The sequence below is a fragment of the Mobula birostris genome, chromosome 21 (genome assembly GCF_030028105.1).
Source record: "Mobula birostris isolate sMobBir1 chromosome 21, sMobBir1.hap1, whole genome shotgun sequence".
Lineage (NCBI taxonomy): Eukaryota > Metazoa > Chordata > Chondrichthyes > Myliobatiformes > Myliobatidae > Mobula > Mobula birostris.
Window position 1 is genome coordinate 52,799,867 of NC_092390.1, and position 19,140 is coordinate 52,819,006.

Below are 19,140 nucleotides of genomic sequence, written 5' to 3' on the forward strand. Positions count from 1 at the left end.
GCTTCACTTTTGAAAATAATTGCTCACACAGGTAAGTGCTGGCAAACGATGCCATCTTTTTTGCATAGTCCACTAAGTTAGGATACTTCCATAGAACCATAGAACCACAGAAACTACAGCACAGAAACAGGCCCTTTGGCCCTTCTTGGCTGTGCCGAACCATTTTCTGCCTAGTCCCACTGACCTGGACACGGACCATATCCCTCCATACACCTCCCATCCATGTATCTGTCCAATTTATTCTTAAATGTTAAAAAAGAACCCGCATTTACCACCTCGTCTGGCAGCTCATTCCATACTCCCACCACTCTCTGTGTGAAGAAGCCCCACCTAATGTTCTCTTTAAACTTTTCCCCCCTCACCCTTAACCCATGTCCTCTGTTTTTTTTCTCCCCTTGCCTCAGTGGAAAAAGCCTGCTTGTATTCACTCTATCTATACCCATCATAATTTTATATACCTCTATCAAATCTCCCCTCATTCTTCTACGCTCCAGGGAATAAAGTCCTAACCTATTCAACCTTTCTCTGTAACTGAGTTTCTCAAGTCCCGGCAACATTCTTGTAAACCTTCTCTGCACTCTTTCAACCATATTTATATCCTTCCTGTAATTTGGTGACCAAAACTGAACACAATACTCCAGATTTGGCCTCACCAATGCCTTACACAACCTCATCATAACATTCCAGCTCTTATACTCAATACTTCGATTAATAAAGGCCAATGTACCAAAAGCTCTCTTTACGACCCTATCTACCTGTGACGACACTTTTAGGGAATTTTGTATCTGTATTCCCAGATCCCTCTGTTCCACTGCACTCCTCAGTGCCTTACCATTAACCCTGTATGTTCTACGTTGGTTTGTCCTTCCAACGTGCAATACCTCACACTTGTCAGTATTAAACTCCATCTGCCATTTTTCAGCCCATTTTTCCAGCTGGTCCAAGTCCCTCTGCAGGCTCTGAAAACCTTCCTCACTGTCTACTACACCTCCAATCTTTGTATCATTAGCAAACTTGCTGATCCAATTTACCACATTATCATCCAGATCATTGATATAGATGACAAATAACAATGGACCCAGCACTGATCCCTGTGGCACACCACTAGTCACAGGCCTCCACTCAGAGAAGCAATTTTCTACCACCACTCTCTGGCTTCTTCCATCGAGCCAATGTCCAATCCAATTTACCACCTCTCCATGTATACCTAGCGACTGAATTTTCCTAACTAACCTCCCATGCGGGACCTTGTCAAAGGCCTTACTGAAGTCCATGTAGACAATATCCACTGCCTTCCCTTCATCCACTTTCCTGGTAACCTCCTGGAAAAACTCCAACAGATTGGTCAAACATGACCTACCACACACAAAGCCATGTTGACTCTCCCTAATAAGTCCCTGTCTATCCAAATGCTTGTAGATTCTGTCTCTTAGTACTCCCTCCAATAACTTATCTACTACTGACGTTAAACTCACCGGCCTATAATTTCCCGGATTACTTTTCGATCCTTTTTTAAACAACAGAACAACATGAGCCACTCTCCAATCCTCCGGCACTTCACCCGTAGACAGCGACATTTTAAATATTTCTGCCAGGGCCCCCGTAATTTCAACACTAGTCTCCTTCAAGGTCCGAGGGAACACCCTGTCAGGTCCCAGGGATTTATCCACTTTAATTTTCCTCAAGACAGCAAGCACCTCCTACTTTTCAATCTGTACAGTTGCCATGGTCTCACTACTTGATTCCCTCAATTGCATAGATTTCATGCCAGCTTCCTTAGTAAATACAGATGCAAAAAACCTATTTAAGATCTCCCCCATTTCCTTTGGTTCCGCACAAAGCCGACCACTCTGATCTTCAAGAGGACCAATTTTATCCCTTACAATCCTTTTGCTCTTAATATACTTGTAAAAGCTCTTTGGATTATCCTTCACTTTGACTGCCAAGGCAACCTCATGTCTTCTTTTTGCCCTCCTGATTTCTTTCTTAAGTATTTTCTTGCACTTCTTATACTCCTCAAGCACCTGATTTACCCCGTTTCCTATACATTTCATACAACTCTCTCTTCTTCTTTATCAGAGTTGCAATATCCCTTGAGAACCAAGGTTCCTTATTCCTATTCAATCTGCCTTTAATCCTGAGAGGAACATACAAACTCTGCACTCTCAAAATTTCCCCTTTGAAGTCTTCCCACCTACCAATCACATCTTTGCCAGAGAACAACCTGTCCCAATCCACGCTTTTTAGATCCTTTCTCGTTTCTTCAAATTTGGCCTTCTTCCAGTTCAGAACCTCAACCCTAGGACCAGATCTATCCTTGTCCATGATTAAATTGAAACTAATGGCGTTATGATCACTGGAACCAAAGTGCTCCCCTACACAGACTTCCGTCACTTGCCCTAATTCGTTTCCTAACAGGAGATCCAATATTGCATCCCCTCTAGTTGGTCCCTCTATATACTGATTTAGAAAACTTTCCTGAACACATTTTACAAACTCTAAACCATCTAGACCCCTAACAGTATGGGAGTCCCAATCAATGTATGGAAAATTAAAATCCCCTACCACCACAACTTTATGTTTCCTGCAGTTGTCCGCTATCTCTCTGCAGATTTGCTCTTCCAAGTCTCGTTGACTATTGGGTGGTCTGTAATACAATCCCACTAATGTGGCCATACCTTTCCTGTTTCTCAGCTCCACCCATAAGGACTCAGTAGACAAGCCCTCTAATCTGTCCTGCCTGAGCACTGCTGTAATATTTTCCCTAACAAGCAATGCTACTCCCCCACCTTTCATTCCTCTGCCTCGATCACATCTGAAACATCGGAACCCTGGAATATTAAGCTGCCAGTCCTGCCCCTCCTGTAGCCAAGTTTCACTAATTGCTACAACATCATAATTCCACGTGTCAATCCACGCCCTCAACTCATCCGCCTTCCCCGCAATACTCCTAGCATTGAAATATATACACTTCAGAAGATTTTTACCACCACTCACAACCTTTCTATCAGCGGATTTGCTTAAACTTTCAATATCATTTATCTTCACCCCAGCCACACTGTCAGCTCTGGCACTCTGGTTCCCATCCCCCTGCAAATCTAGTTTAAAGCCTTCCCAATAGCACTAACAAACCTCCCTGAAAGGATATTGGTCCCCTTGTGGTTCAAGTGTAACCCGTCTCTCTTGTACAGGTCCCACCTGCCCCAGAAGAGGTCCCAATGATCCTGAAATCTGAAACCCTGCCCCCTACACCAGTTCCTCAGCCACTTGTTCCTCCTCCAGAGCATCCTATTCCTACCCTCACTGGCACCTAGCACAGGTAGCAATCCTGAGATTACCACCCTTGAGGTCCTGCTTTTCAACTTCCTACTAAGCTCTCTATATTCACTGTCTAGGACCTCTTCACTCTTCCTTGCTATGTCATTGGTGCCTATGTGCACCACGACATCTGGCTGGTCACCCTCCCACTTCAGAATGTCATGCAATCAATCAGAGACATCCTTGACCCTGGCACCTGGGAGGCAACAAACCATCCTGGATTCTCTCACTTGGATGAATATATTTTCTACAGAAATCAAGCACTGACACATCTTCAGAATGAAATTTTGATCTCAATATGTCGTCACGCTGCGTCTCAACCAATTCCATTTGAAAAATATCTGATGCAGTGTCCACTGCCACATCAAATGGAGTAGCAAACAGCTTGAACTTATTTGCATGCAAGCGAAAATCAGCAAAACGATCAAGCTCTCATCAAGCGCAATTGAAAAAACTTGCAATTCGTTGCAGGCATCCCTTAAACAACTTTTATCATCTGCTGACATTTCTTCAACTCGCCGTGTGATCGTTCTTGCTGACAGGCTGATAGATGCAAATAAAGATTTCTTTTCAAGACAAACAATATCCACCACTGCCAGTAAACATTCTTCGATAAACTCTCCATCTGTAAAAGGCTTCATCTTTTCTGCAATACGTTTTGAGACTTCATAGCTGGCACGGGTATTTCCTTCATTTTCACTGCTTTTCTTGGCAAAAAATGATGTTTGTTTTCCAAAACTAGCCTTCATTCGCACAACTTCATCTTTCCTTGCTTGCCCAGTAAACTTGTTCAAATTTCCACTATGGCGGGTCTCGTAATGTTGCCTGATATTAGCCACCTTCTTCACAGCTACATTTTCTTGGCAAATGAAACAAACTGGTTTCCCAGCTTGCTCAATGAAGAAGTAATCTAGTGTCCAAGTGTCTTGGAAATTTCGGCACTCAGTGTCTAACTTCCGCGTTTTGCATTCATTGCCATTGGAATTTTTTTCTTTGATTTTATTTCGAAACGCGAGTTATTCAACAAGTATTGCAGCACATGTAAATATTTGGATATTTAGCGTAGATTTCTTGTTAAAACACAGTGACGCTGTTTCTGTTTACAAATTTGAATGATCCCATCTGAAAACATGTGCGTTCACGGAGAGTATCTAATACATATTAATAAGGTAGTCTGCCGTCCCGTCATTCATATATACCAGTGTTAGGTTTGGAACAAAACGGAACCTGGGACCAGTGTAACAAGACGCCATGCATGTCCATCAGTGAGGTCGCGTGAAACACTAAGAATAAGGAAAAATCACTTGCGGGCCGGATAAGCATAGTATCCCAATATTTGCTCGCGGGCCAGATCTGGCCCGCAGGCCATAGGTTGCCTACCCCTGCTGTAGATTAATAAATGTCGGGAGATAAGCTGGTGTGGTTGGGGAACTATTGACACAAACTGGGTTTTTTTTAACTAATGCTAAAAAAATCACTTAACCTCCCTATAGTTTAATAAAGTAATAAACGGAATAATTTAAAGTGGAAAATGGAATCTGTACAATTTAAGTAGAAGATGAGTTGCTAATGTGTAAATTTTGTTGAAAAATAAAAAAGTGGAAGTAATTAATTATAGAGGTTGAAATTTAAAATTTTTAAAAAATCAAAATAAATTCACTTTTTATTAAATGACACCAAATACTAATGATTTGAAAATAATCATCAATCCCACCTTATCTACACAAAACTGTAGAGTTCAGAGTTGGAATGTAGAAAGATAAGACACATCATCCAAAATAGGAAGCAAAAAAAAGGTTTTCCAAATACAAATGGAAAACATCCCTAGCAACACGTACAAAATGCTGGAGAAACTCAGCAGGTCTGGCAGCATCTCTGGAATTCAATAAACAGTTGATATTTTGGGCCAAGAACAGAGTGGAAATACAATTAATAATAAACAATCCTACTGGAATGTTGTCTTTAATATCTTGTAACTGAGATTTATGGGATTGCATTTGCAACAATTGTGATGTCTGTGTTAATTATAGATGGAGATGTACAGGAAAAACCTCATTGTCCTTTTGCCTCCATGTGAGCAGGTTATCAAATAGCTATAAAATGTGGAAGATATCATAAACTTGTTGCTAAAATGATTAACTTGCGCAGGAAGGCCTAAAACTGCACTGCACTTTATATGTTTTTTTTGGTAATATGCATACTATGAATTTTGACTAGACAGTATTGGCATTCAGCAGGCTGGTGGTTTATTAATCCTGAGCTACTAACTTCCATTCTGTGTTTATTGTTACAATTTGTAACACTTGACAATGTAAATATGTTGAAGCTCTAAAATGTTTCAAAGTAAAAGTTAAAGTTTGCTTTTTTATTTAGAAAATTTATGGATTATATTCATTAACACACTTATGGGATTTTTCACAAAGATATGAAATTTAAATTTCAAAATTATATTAACATGATTTCAAAATTATAATAACATTATATAAAAGATAGTTCCAGCTGTGCAGCAACAATGGCTGTGTGTACGGATACATTTCAGTACTGCGTAGGCGTGCACCAGCGAGGCTCAGAGGGAACAGTGGTGGTTACTATCAACAGACCTTCTGAACATAAATGACCACTGAAGAGGTGAGAGTGAATGATTAATAAATCAGAGGGATGCTTTATTAATGGATACTGACCAGGGACAGTTATCTCATCATGGAGTTATTTCCCCTAACCTTTGAATTGGTTGATGCAGAGCACATATAATTATGTCTAGGGTACAGTTCTGTCTGCATGCGTGTGATCTTAAAGTCATTGCAGAACTTTGTATCTGTGTAGCTTCCTTGTAAATGCTGCAATGAACCAGTGAACAAACGAAACCTGAGTTTCAATTGAATGCCATGGGTGCAAAGAGTAACTGACCTCCCACAATATCCATGTCTTCTGCTGCCAAGACCTTCTCTCCCTAAGCATTTCTGCTGCTCTATAATCCTTTCTTTCATTAAGATATCCCTTAAAACTTTGAGCAAGCTTTTTGCAATCTTTCTATTAAATGTTGTTGATACCACTTTTGTGAACACTTGAAATAGTGCTTTGTGCTAAAGAGAAGTAGTCGTTGTTATAGAAGTAGTGTGATTTCCAATAAGAACAGGTACTGTGATTAGAAATGAGAGTTGAACCAGAATTTGTTTGTGACATTTAATTGATAAATTCTGGAATTGCTTCCATCATATTGCTATAAATTTCTGCTTTATCATTTCCTTCATTTAAGTGATCATTAGAAAAACAGCGATTTTATTAAAACAGTGAGTTCTGAACTATATGAAGGGACATCACATCCCCAGAATATATACAAGATAATAGCATAGTAAAACATTCTACTGCATTGTATTTTTCACAATATGTATAAAATTAAAGATTTCCTGCATGTGTAAGTATTAACTGACTAAATGATAATCCAAGTATCACCTGCATTCAAATGAATGAATATGGATGATTCTTACCAAACTAGTTCTTAGTGTACAGTATTATACAGTACAATACTTGATTTAATTGTAATATCTTTAGGTTCAGTAGCAGTTATATTGTGATCCCATTGTGATTTACCACAGCACAAAATATCATGGTCAAAATCAATCAAATCTATTGAAAATTTTAAAAAGTGGATATTTGGAGCAAGGTGTAATTTAAGATCAGTTCCTATTTTTAGCAGTCATGGAACACTGGAGGTGCTTTAATATGCAAGACATGTGCAAAGTACTGGTGCAATAAATATGCATGTGAGTTGTGATTGGGTGTGGTACTCCACTTCCGTAATTCATTTCCACCAACTTCAATAGAGTTGAATTTTGGAACCTCATACAACCATCATACAATGTGTGTTTACTGCAAATCTTGAAGGATGAATTTCAATCCCACTTTTTAAAGAATGCATTATAATTGGCAAGGAAGCAAATCATGCTCATCAATGCAAGCATGTTTAACATTGGCTTCTATCTAGCTGACGTCAAAAGAGCATATCAACAGGATGTTGCTTTTCCAAGAACGAAATGTTCTATTTAGGAATATTACAATATAGATTACTTTTGATTTAACAATGTACGCACTTTACTTTCTGCATATTCTAGTCATTAAGTCAGTCTATTCTGTGAAATGCATCCCTTAAGTTTTTATTGGGTAATTCTTTAAACTACAATTTTATATCGTCTCAAATTTTGTAATGAATGCACCAGTAAAAATTATATTTTTAGTTGTTAGCCAGGAATTTCTGTATGTAAGGTGTGGTCCCTTTGTAGGTGGAGATCCGGAAAGTTGATATTTACTGTCAAGAATTCACACGTTGGTTGAAATTTAACCCTTTCACATGTTCAGAACGATATCATAACAGTTAATCTGGCCTCAGCAACGGACCTTGATTTGGATTTGCAGAAAAATTATGAACTATTAGATTCAAATGTTATTTTTATTTTTGTTGCTCTAACTTAGGTTGTTGAAATAAAATAGGATTTAAATAATTTAATTTTAAAATTAAATGGAAGTTGAGGTTTGATACTTAAGTTTTCATGGGAAGGTGTACTAAAAATATTTGTTAACATTTCATTTTTGCCAACTCATTTCTAAATATGTGCTTGAAGCAATGTGGACAATTGAAGATCTGAAAAATTCCCTGTGGAGCATTTTAGAACAACATCTTTAAAATATTTCAACCTAAATCAACATTAAAATGGTGTTTTCCATTTTTACATTATAAAATCACAAACCTTTCAACCAATTTGATTGCATTCTTCCAGAAAGTGAAAAGCAAATTGTAACCAATTGACAACTTCCTTCCCCCTAAAGTACTGTACTCACATATTACTTTTGATCTTAGTGTCCCTGCTTTTGCCAATGAGTAAGCAACTACTTTCCACTTTTGATCAAAAGTTATTCTGCATCAAAATGTACATAAATTAGGTCCATGTGACTAAAATAGTGGTGATTGCAAGATAAATGTAGAGGCATATAGTGACAGTTACGAGATACATAGACATAGCTAAATGAACATAAAATAAGCAAATACAAGGAACATATTGATTACCTCAGTGAAGAAATTTGACTGTCCAGAACTAAAGTCAATAGAATAATGGCTTTACCTAAGCCCATTTCAGCCCGAGGCTTTTGGATATTAGTAGAAGAACAGTGAAGCCCTTTCCTTCATTATGAACTAACTGTATAAAGTATAAAGAAACTGGTACGCTGTGCCTGTGGAATGGAGTGACCCAGCAATGGGTCAGAATTCCTGCGATGTCCAGAGTGGACTTTTGGCCTTCCTAGTCCCACAAAGGTAAGCAAAAAAAAAAAAGAAAAATCCTGTATTTTTCCAGGTTGACTAGTTAGGGCACTCCACACCTGGGAATAACTAGTACTTGTGATGTTTTCTTGCATTTGCATCAGAATTCTGAATTCTCCATCCTTCATCTGCAGTGGTATTTCCATTTGCATATTTCAAGAATTTATTTTATTTAGGATGATTTTTGGATGACTATAAGTTGCCTGAGCAATTTTATGTGCAGTTCAGGCATGGTACTATGTGATCCAAGTTTTGAAGATCAGTGGTTATTTTCTAAGTAATAAAATCAAGCTCCCTTCAGTTGACTATTTCCTTTGTAAAGTACTGTTATTAACAACGACAATTTTTCCCTGCTTGGTTCCATTAAAAAATAATATTCCTCGGAGATTGTAGCTTTTCATCCTAGACCCTAATAATGTTATTCTAGTTATGACACTAAAAAACTGCATTTCCATTAAAATTTCAACAAAACTGATTAAGCCTAGAATAACCATTTCTTAACAGTCATTGTCATAATTGGCAATAATATTAAGAAGTCAAAAATATTGTTTTGTCTTTTGATTTTCTGAGATTTTCATGCAATCAGTAATATAACAAAATGTAATTCAAATACTAGATTTCCATTAAGTGATGTGGATCGAACTTAGAATCTGGGAGGCACAGTAGGTCTTGGAGGCACAAGAGGTTTAGGAGGTACAACAGGAATCTGATGTCTCGGTGCAGGAAGAGCTTGTTTTTCTGTTGGAACACCTGGCCTAAAGAAAGAAAGAGTTTTATTCATCTATTGATAATATAAATTTAAGGATGTATTGTGAAGACACAGTGTCAACTCTAGCTCAGCCAATAGGTTCCAGATTCAAAATCCAGTTCAGCAAATTGGTTACAAAATTTCATCTGACTATTTAAAAAATGATGCTTTTCATAGGGGAGATTAAATAGAGGACCTGTTTGCTTACTTTTAAAGATTATATGCCATAATTTTACATCATATCGAGGCTAATGTTTGTATCTATTTCTTCGTCTACTGGGCTATGCCGTGGGTAGACTCTATCAATCTTCCTCGTAATTTTCCATCAGATCACCCCTCAGCTCCTCTATTCTGGAGAAAACAAACCCACTCTATTAATTCCTTCCTTATAACTGAAATGCTTCAATCTACACAACACTGTTGTGAATCTCCGCTGCACCTTCTCCATTACCACAGCATCCTTCGTACAGACTGGCAACCAGTCCCTAATGCTCCATACTCGAAGGATAAAAAGCTGTGAAAATAATAGAGCTTTTTATGGCACCTTTCACACTCTTCATAATGTCCTAAAACAGCGTACAACCTATTAAGCACAGTGTTCTCTGCAGCAAACTCCTCCAGGTTTGCAAACAACACAACATTAGGCATTATAGATAATGAAGAAGGTTATTGTAGATTAGTTGGGGAAGTCGGCTAAGGAGGGGCAAATGGATTTCAGTACAGGTACTTGTAAGGTGATGCATTTTGGATAGTCAAACCAGCATTGGACTTTAGGCTATGAATGGTAGGGCACTAGGCAGTGTAATGGAACAGAGGAACTTAAGAGTATGGTGCATTACTCATTGAAAATGGTGTCACAGATAGACAGGGTGGTGGAGAAAGCATTTAGCATGCTGGTCTTCATTAGGGCATTGAGTACATGAGTCAGGACGTTACGTTGCAGTTGTATGAGTCATTACTGAGGCCACACTTGGCGTGCTGTGTACTCTAGTTTTGGTAATCCTGTTATAGGAAAGATGTGGTAAAATGGAAAGAGTATAGAAAACATTTTCAAGGATGGTGCCTGGTGTAGGGGGTCTGAGTTATAAGGAAAAGTTAGCCAGGCTATATCTTTATTGCTTCGAACATAGACAAGGTGGATGGTAACAGTCTTTTCCCCAGGGTAGGGGAGTCCAAAACTAAGAGGCGTAGTTTTAGGGTGAGAGGGGAAATATTTAAAAGTGACCTCAGTGACAACATTTTCACTCAGAGGGTGGTGAGTATATGAAACAAGCATCCAGAGAAAATGGTTGAGGCAGGTATGGTAGTATCATTTTATAAGCACTTGGTTAGGAACACGGAGAGACAGGGCTTGGAGAGAATTGGGCTGAATGCAGGAAATTAGGACTAGTTGTGGGGAGGGGCACTGTGTTGGGATTTCAGGCAGGTGGGGCTCATCAGCCTTGGATAGCAGCCTGTCTGGGAGAAGGAAAATTGATTTTAAACCTCTGCTGCCTTACCCACCCATGGGAAAGGCTTTGGGAGTAAACCCCGAGGAAGAAATCCGGAGCTGGGGTCCCTAAGGCAGTTTGATGTGGTTTACAACTTCACTCTGGCAACCTCTGTGACGACACTGGTGCCAAGCTGTATCGGCGCTTGCCCTTCCCTTGGACTACATCAGTGATGTGGAGAGGGGGAACCCGCTGTGTTGGCAACAGCCGGTTCTTCAAATCTTCCCACCCAAGCTTGCACGCAGCAGAAGACACAGTCCATCAGAGGCGCAAACCCATGTTTCCCTGGGAACAATGGCTGCCTGGTTGCAGCTTTATCGGACCCTGGTCAGACCCCACTTGGAGTACTGTACTTAGTTCTGGTGGCCTCACTATAGGAAGGATGTGGAAACCATAGAAAGGGTGCAGAGGAGATTTACAAGGATGTTGCCTGGATTGGGGAGCATGCCTTATGAGAATAGGTTGAGTGAACTCAGCCTTTTTTTCTTGGAGCGACAGAGGGTCAGAGGTGACCTGATAGAGGTGTACAAGATGATGAGAGGCATTGATCATGTGGATAGTCAGAGGCTTTTTCCCAGGGTTGAAATAGCTAGCATGAGAGGGCACAGTTTTAACATGCTTGGAAGTAGGTACAGAGGAGATGTCAGGGGTAAGTTTTTTTACACAGAGAGTGGTGAGTGTGTGGAATGGGCTGCCGGCAATGTTGGTGGAGGCAAAAACAATAGAGTCTTTTAAGAGACTCCTGGACAGGTACATGGAGCTCAGAAAAATAGAGGGCTATGGGTAAGCCCACGTAATTTCTAAGATAAGTACATGTTCAGCACAGCTTTGTGGGCTGAAGGGCCTGTATTGTGCTGTAGGCTTTCTATGTTGCTACTACTACTACTACTATGTTGGGATGGACTCTAGGGCTGAATATTTTGTATCCATAGTATATTACTCCATGAGCTTATAACTCTGTGTGGAGATGAAGTACAGAGTAACAAAGTCTTGTTTGCTACTTTGTCCTTAGTATGTTCACCTCTTTCTTGATTATCAGTGGAATGGGAGCTTAATGTTTGGAACAGAGCAGTGATGATATATCTGTGGACACCAAGGTTATTTCATTGGAAGCCATGATTGAAGAGAAACTTTGACTTCCAATTTGACTTTGACTAATGGTGGTCAAGTTCTTTGTTCAGCAGGAAAGGACACAAGCAGGACCTTACAGAATATAAGAAGTTCCAGACATCACCTGGAAGGGGCTTCTGTTAAGAGCTAGTCTTAACAGAACCAGTAAAGAAATTATATTGCGCAAATAACAGTTTTGTACTGTTGATCACTCCAGCACTGGGTAGCAATCTTCAAAACATTTAACCAATCATAGGTAAATATGATGATAATCTGAGTCTTGTTACAGATCCTTGGATCACATCACATTTTGCCAACAGAGTGTGCTCCTTTTATTCCTATCCCTTGCCAATTTCAAAACCATGACACAAGGTTGACGCGAGTTGTTAATGCTTTAATTTTGTGAATGAAATATTTTGTGGACATTCTAAAGCATTTCAAACACCTTTGAAGTATAGTTGAAGTACTACAGGCAGTTGCATGTAGTGTTTCTCACCAAGTGAAATGCAATGAATGACTAGTTGCTTTTTTTTTGGTGATACTAGTTCATACCAGAATTTTATGCTTTTGTTTGCAGGGGATTTTCATAGCAACTTGAAAGGTCTGACAGAGCCTTGGTTCATAAGACAAAAGACAAGACTCCTTGACAGTGGAGCATCTGTTGATCCTACATTGAGCAGTTAGCCTAGTTGATGTGCTCTGTTTTGGACATGCACCTGTAATTTTCAATACAAGGCTGAGATGACAAGCCAGGCTAAACATAACCATACTACTGTTACACTAAATATGAAATGTATCAATGAAGCTGCCAATATTTGTGATATGTGGAACATTTTATAAGATAGTGGAGAGATAAAGAATGGAAATGGGCCTTTTAGCTCAGTGAGTCTGCACTGATCATCAAACACCAATTTTAGTGTTAGATTAATCCTAGCTTCTCCCAGTTTATTCTCTCCACCTTCCCACCTACCTGCCTTCTATCCTGGAACCAACATGCTGATGCAGTTCCAAAGCAGGCACGAAAGCAGCTTTCTTTCATTAGGAGTTTGAGCTAAAACACTCAAATTTCTGTGCATTCTGACAGGCTGCATCACTGATAATGGGAGAGGGTCAATGCACAGGATCGAAATAAGCTCCAGAAAGATCTAAACTCAGCTCCACCATGGGCACTAGCCTCCCCAGCATCCAGGATATCTTCAAGGAATGATGCCTCAGAAAGTTGGCAACCATCATTAAGGACCTCATTACCAAGGACATGCCCTTAGGGCGGAGGTCCAGAAGCCTGAAAGCACACACACACACACACACACACACACACACACACACACACACACACACACACACAATGATTCGGGAGTAGCTTCTTCCCCTCTGCCATCCGATCTCTGACTGATTAATCCTATGACAATACCTCACTACTTTTTTATGCTACTTATTTAATTTGTGTGTGTATATATGTGTGTGTGTGAGTGTATGTATGTGTGTGTATATATATATTCTTTTCCCACATCTTATGGCTGGTGTATGTGTATTTTTTCCTCAAATTCAGGTCCTCTGGCAGAGGCCTGGGAGCTTGAATGTTTGAATGCAGTATCCTTGCTTTTCCTAGTTGTGTGCTCTCCTGGACTGAGATTTCAGATGTTGTTTCCAGGCTTTGTTGGAGCCACTCTCCCAGTCCAGGTGTCACAGCTCCAAGTGCTTCTATCTCCACAAGGGTTACTCTGCCTCTAACCTTCCACATCTTTTCTATCTGCTCTTTCAAGCCCTGGAATTTCTCCAGCTTCTCATTTTTTTTTCCTTCCTGATGTTACTGTCATTTGGGATTGCCACATCCATCACAATTGCTTTCTTCTGTTCCTTGTCCAGTATTACTATGTCTGTTTGGTTGGCCACTACCTGCTTGTCAGTCTGTATTTGGAAGTCCCACAGGATCTTAGCTCTGTCATTCTCTACTGCCTTCTCTGTGGTTCCTATTAGGACTTGGGAGTGTCCAGTCCATACTCAGCACAGACGTTCCTGAACATAAATCCTGCAACTTGGTTGTGCTGTTCAGTGGAAGCTGTCTCTGCCTGCATCTAGCACCCTGCTACTATGTGCTGGATGGTTTCAACGGATTCCTTGCACAGTCTGCATCTTGGGTCTTGTCTGGTATGATATTCTATTGCTCTTGTGCTCAGTACCTGTTCTTGTGCAGCCACGAGCAGCGCCTCTGTGTTGTTCCTCAGTCCTGCCACTTTGTGAGGATTCTTCATTATGAGTACCGTCCTTCGTTGAGTTAGCCAGTCAGGGTGAAAGCCTGCTTCAAGCAGCTGATTCATTTGAGCTGCCAGCCGTGGATGTAATGTTGTTAGTTTCTTAAGCCAACAGGCATGGATCATGTCAGGCCCTGGTGATGTCCATACTTGCTATCTGTTGCTGGACATCTACTGCTGAGACGGTGACTGGGTCTTCCTCTGGGAGGTTGCAGAGGCTTACCTGTAGGTCTTTCAGCCATTGGGTACTGGTGTTATGTGATGTTTCTTTCTCGCATATACTCTACCAGTTCTCCTCAATATTCGCACAGTTCCAGAGCAGCAACATACATAATATTGTAATTCATAGCTTTTATTATATATTACAATGTACCACTGCTGCAAAACAGCAGAATTTACAACCTGATTCTGTTTCTCCAACCTGTATGTTCTCCAGAGCCTATTGCTCCCCTACATGCAAGGAACAATTTACAGTGGCCAATTAACCTAGCAACTGACCCATTGACGTCCATACACAAGTCAGTGATAATCACCCTGATTCAGATTTTGAACACGCATGTTCTTATTTTGGTTTGTGGGAGAAAATCAGAAAACATGGAGGAAGCCCACATGTTCACAGAGCAAACATGCAGATTTCACACAGATCGTGCCAAGCATCAGGAATGAACCCCCGTTACTGAGCTGTGAGGCAGCACCTTTGCCATTATTGCCATTTCCATTTGGGTGAATTTAACCTGTGGACAATCGGCACCACTTCCATTTGGGTGAACTTAACCTGTGGACTAATTGGCACCATTTCCATTTGGGTGAATTTAACCTGTGGACAATTGGCACCATTTCCATTTGGGTGAATTTAACCTGTGGACTAATTGGCACCATTTCCATTAAGCATACATACCTCTGTGGAATGACATTCTCGTAGACATTTGTTGTAGAAACAGTCTAGGAACAAAGCAAAAGCAACCAGCATGTTTATTTATCACATTTTGATAAATTGTGCTATGCAATCTATTACAAGCATTTTAAATATATTTGTTCAGATTTTCTTACATGGCTTTTTTATGGCATTAACTCATTTCTTGCATTAGAGAACTGGTGAATTATGTACATTACCATCCCAAGATAGTTTCAGGTTAAATCATGCTCCAAGAAATACTGGTCATCGTCACTAATAATCTAACAGTGAAATGATCTAGCAAAAAGAACTTTTTTATACATGATGCAAGGAATGAAATGGCTTACAGAGCAGAGGAGGTTAGTTCACAACAGGGGGATGGGAACCAGTGCAGAGAGACAGAGGGGTGTAAAGTGAGGGTAGAAGCAAAAAGTACTAAGGAGAAAAGTAAAAGTGGCAGGCCGACAAATCCAGGGCAAGCATTAAAAAGGGCCAGTTTTCAGCATAATTGTATAAGGGCTAAAAGAGTTGTAAAAGAGCGCCTGAAGGCTTTGTGTGTCAATGCAAGGAGCATTCGTAATAAGGTGGATGAATTGAAAGTGCAGATTGTTATTAATGATTATGATATAGTTGGGATCACAGAGACATGGCTCCAGGGTGACCAGGGATGGGAGCTCAACGTTCAGGGATATTCAATATTCAGGAGGGATAGACACGAAGGAAGGGGAGGTGGGGTGGCATTGCTGGTTAAAGAAGAGATTAACGCAATAGAAAGGAAGGACATAAGCCGGGAAGATGTGGAATCGATATGGGTAGAGCTGCGTAACACTAAGGGGCAGAAGACGCTGGTGGGAGTTGCGTACAGGCCACCTAACAGTAGTAGTGAGATCGGAGATGGTATTAAACAGGAAATTAGAAATGTGTGCAATAAAGGAACAGCAGTTATAATGGGTGACTTCAATCTACATGTAGATTGGGTGAACCAAATTGGTAAAGGTGCTGAGGAAGAGGATTTCTTGGAATGTATGCGGGATGGTTTTTTGAACCAACATGTCGAGGAACCAACCAGAGAGCAGGCTATTCTGGACTGGGTTTTGAGCAATGAGGAAGGGTTAATTAGCAATCTTGTCGTGAGAGGCCCCTTGGGTAAGAGTGACCATAATATGGTGGAATTCTTCATTAAGATGGAGAGTAACATAGTTAATTCAGAAACAAAGGTTCTGAACTTAAAGAGGGGTAACTTTGAAGGTATGAGACGTGAATTAGCTAAGATAGACTGGCAAATGACACTTAAAGGATTGACGGTGGATATGCAATGGCAAGCATTTAAAGGTTGCATGGATGAACTACAACAATTGTTCATCCCAGTTTGGCAAAAGAATAAATCAAGGAAGGTAGTGCACCCGTGGCTGACAAGAGAAATTAGGGATAGTATCAATTCCAAAGAAGAAGCATACAAATTAGCCAGAGAAAGTGGCTCACCTGAGGACTGGGAGAAATTCAGAGTTCAGCAGAGGAGGACAAAGGGCTTAATTAGAAAGGGGAAAAAAGATTATGAGAGAAAACTGGCAGGGAACATAAAAATGGACTGTAAAAGCTTTTATAGATATGTAAAAAGGAAAAGACTGGTAAAGACAAATGTAGGTCCCCTGCAGACAGAAACAGGTGAATTGATTATGGGGAGCAAGGACATGGCAGACCAATTGAATAATTACTTTGGTTCTGTCTTGACTAAGGAGGACATAAATAATCTTCCAGAAATAGTAGGGGACAGAGGGTCCAGTGAGATAGAGGAACTGAGCGAAATACATGTTAGTAGGGAAGTGGTGTTAGGTAAATTGAAGGGATTGAAGGCAGATAAATCCCCAGGGCCAGATGGTCTGCATCCTAGAGTGCTTAAGGAAGTAGCCCAAGAAATAGTGGATGCATTAGTGATAATTTTTCAAAACTCGTTAGATTCTGGACTAATTCCTGAGGATTGGAGGGTGGCTAATGTAACTCCACTTTTTAAAAAAGGAGGGAGAGAGAAACCGGGGAATTATAGACTGGTTAGCCTAACGTCGGTGGTGGGGAAACTGCTGGAGTCAGTTATCAAGGATGTGATAACAGCACATTTGGAAAGCGGTGAAATGATCGGACAAAGTCAGCATGGATTTGTGAAAGGAAAATCATGTCTGATGAATCTCATAGAATTTTTTGAGGATGTAACTAGTAGAGTGGATAGGGGAGAACCAGTGGATGTGGTATATTTGGATTTTCAAAAGGCTTTTGACAAGGTCCCACACAGGAGATTAGTGTGCAAACTTAAAGCACACGGTATTGGGGGTAAGGTGTTGGTGTGGGTGGAGAATTGGTTAGCAGACAGGAAGCAAAGAGTGGGAATAAACGGGACCTGTTCAGAATGGCAGGCGGTGACTAGTGGGGTACCGCAAGGCTCAGTGCTGGGACCCCAGTTGTTTACAATATATATTAATGACTTGGATGAGGGAATTAAATGCAGCATCTCCAAGTTTGCGGATGACACGAAGCTGGGTGGCAGTGTTAGCTGTGAGGAGGATGCTAAGAGGATGCAGGGTGACTTGGATAGGTTGGGTGAGTGGGCAAATTCATGGCAGATGCAATTTAATGTGGATAAATGTGAAGTTGTCCACTTTGGTGGCAAAAATAGGAAAACAGATTATTATCTGAATGGTGGCCGATTAGGAAAAGGGGAGGTGCAACGAGACCTGGGTGTCATTATACACCAGTCATTGAAAGTGGGCATGCAGGTACAGCAGGCGGTGAAAAAGGCGAATGGTATGCTGGCATTTATAGCGAGAGGATTCGAGTACAGGAGCAGGGAGGTACTACTGCAGTTGTACAAGGCCTTGGTGAGACCACACCTGGAGTATTGTGTGCAGTTTTGGTCCCCTAATCTGAGGAAAGACATCCTTGCCATAGAGGGAGTACAAAGAAGGTTCACCAGATTGATTCCTGGGATGGCAGGACTTTCATATGAAGAAAGACTGGATGAACTGGGCTTGTACTCGTTGGAATTTAGAAGATTGAGGGGGGATCTGATTGAAACGTATAAGATCCTAAAGGGATTGGACAGGCTAGATGCAGGAAGATTGTTCCCGATGTTGGGGAAGTCCAGAACGAGGGGCCACAGTTTGAGGATAGAGGGGAAGCCTTTTAGGACCGAGATTAGGAAAAACTTCTTCACACAGAGAGTGGTGAATCTGTGGAATTCTCTGCCACAGGAAACAGTTGAGGCCAGTTCATTGGCTATATTTAAGAGGGAGTTAGATATGGTCCTTGTGGCTATGGGGGTCAGTGGGTATGGAGGGAAGGCTGGGGCGGGGTTCTGAGTTGGATGATCAGCCATGATCATAATAAATGGCGGTGCAGGCTCGAAGGGCCGAATGGCCTACTCCTGCACCTATTTTCTATGTTTCTATAATTGGACTTTAAATATTTTTACAAGGTTTTGGCAAGGTTTAGTTCCATGTAAATTAAAATAAATATTAGCAGTACCTTAATCCTTCAAGAGGACCACAACCTTGTCATAGGGTTTGGAGGCTTGTGTGCCTATGTCTACAGAGCCAGTGTTCTGTTCTGAGTGTCAGATGTGGGATTTCCAGGAGACTACCAGCTTCCCTGATGGCCACATCTGCACCAGGTGCAGCAAGATGCAGCTCCTTAGTGACCATGTTAGGGAAGTGGAGCTGCAGCTGGCTGACCTTCAGCTTGCTAGGGAAAGTGAAGCAGTGACAGAGAGGAGCTACAGGGAGGGAGTCACCCCAATACTACAGGAGACAGATAAATGGGTGACTGTCAGGAGAGGGAAGGGAGAACATCAGATAGTGGAGAGCACCCCTGTGGCCATCCCCCTCAGCAATAAGTACCCCATTTTGAGTACTGTTGGGGAAAATGACTATTTGGGGGAAGCAACAGCGGCTTGCCTCTGGCACTTAGTCTGGCCCTGTAGCTCAGAAGGGTAGGGAACTGAAGAGGGTGGCAGCAGTAATCGG

At 40.9% G+C, this 19,140-nt stretch overlaps 2 protein-coding genes across 5 annotated transcripts in view; one reads left to right on the forward strand and one right to left on the reverse strand.

The window, feature by feature from the left end:
• LOC140185796 (L-seryl-tRNA(Sec) kinase) overlaps positions 1-19,140 on the forward strand; it is an 84,942-nt gene that overhangs the window by 20,259 nt on the left and 45,543 nt on the right. The gene's annotated exons all lie outside the window — the stretch shown is intronic.
• The window catches only part of LOC140185794 (disintegrin and metalloproteinase domain-containing protein 9-like), a 75,060-nt gene continuing 62,401 nt past the window's right edge, over positions 6,482-19,140 (reverse strand). Inside the window, exons 21-22 of the mRNA XM_072239477.1 lie at positions 15,131-15,174; positions 6,482-9,387 (exon numbers count right to left, since the gene is read on the reverse strand). Coding sequence (XP_072095578.1) covers positions 9,276-9,387; positions 15,131-15,174 — 156 coding nt within the window. The 3' untranslated portion in view covers positions 6,482-9,275. The remainder of the gene's footprint in view (positions 9,388-15,130; positions 15,175-19,140) is intronic.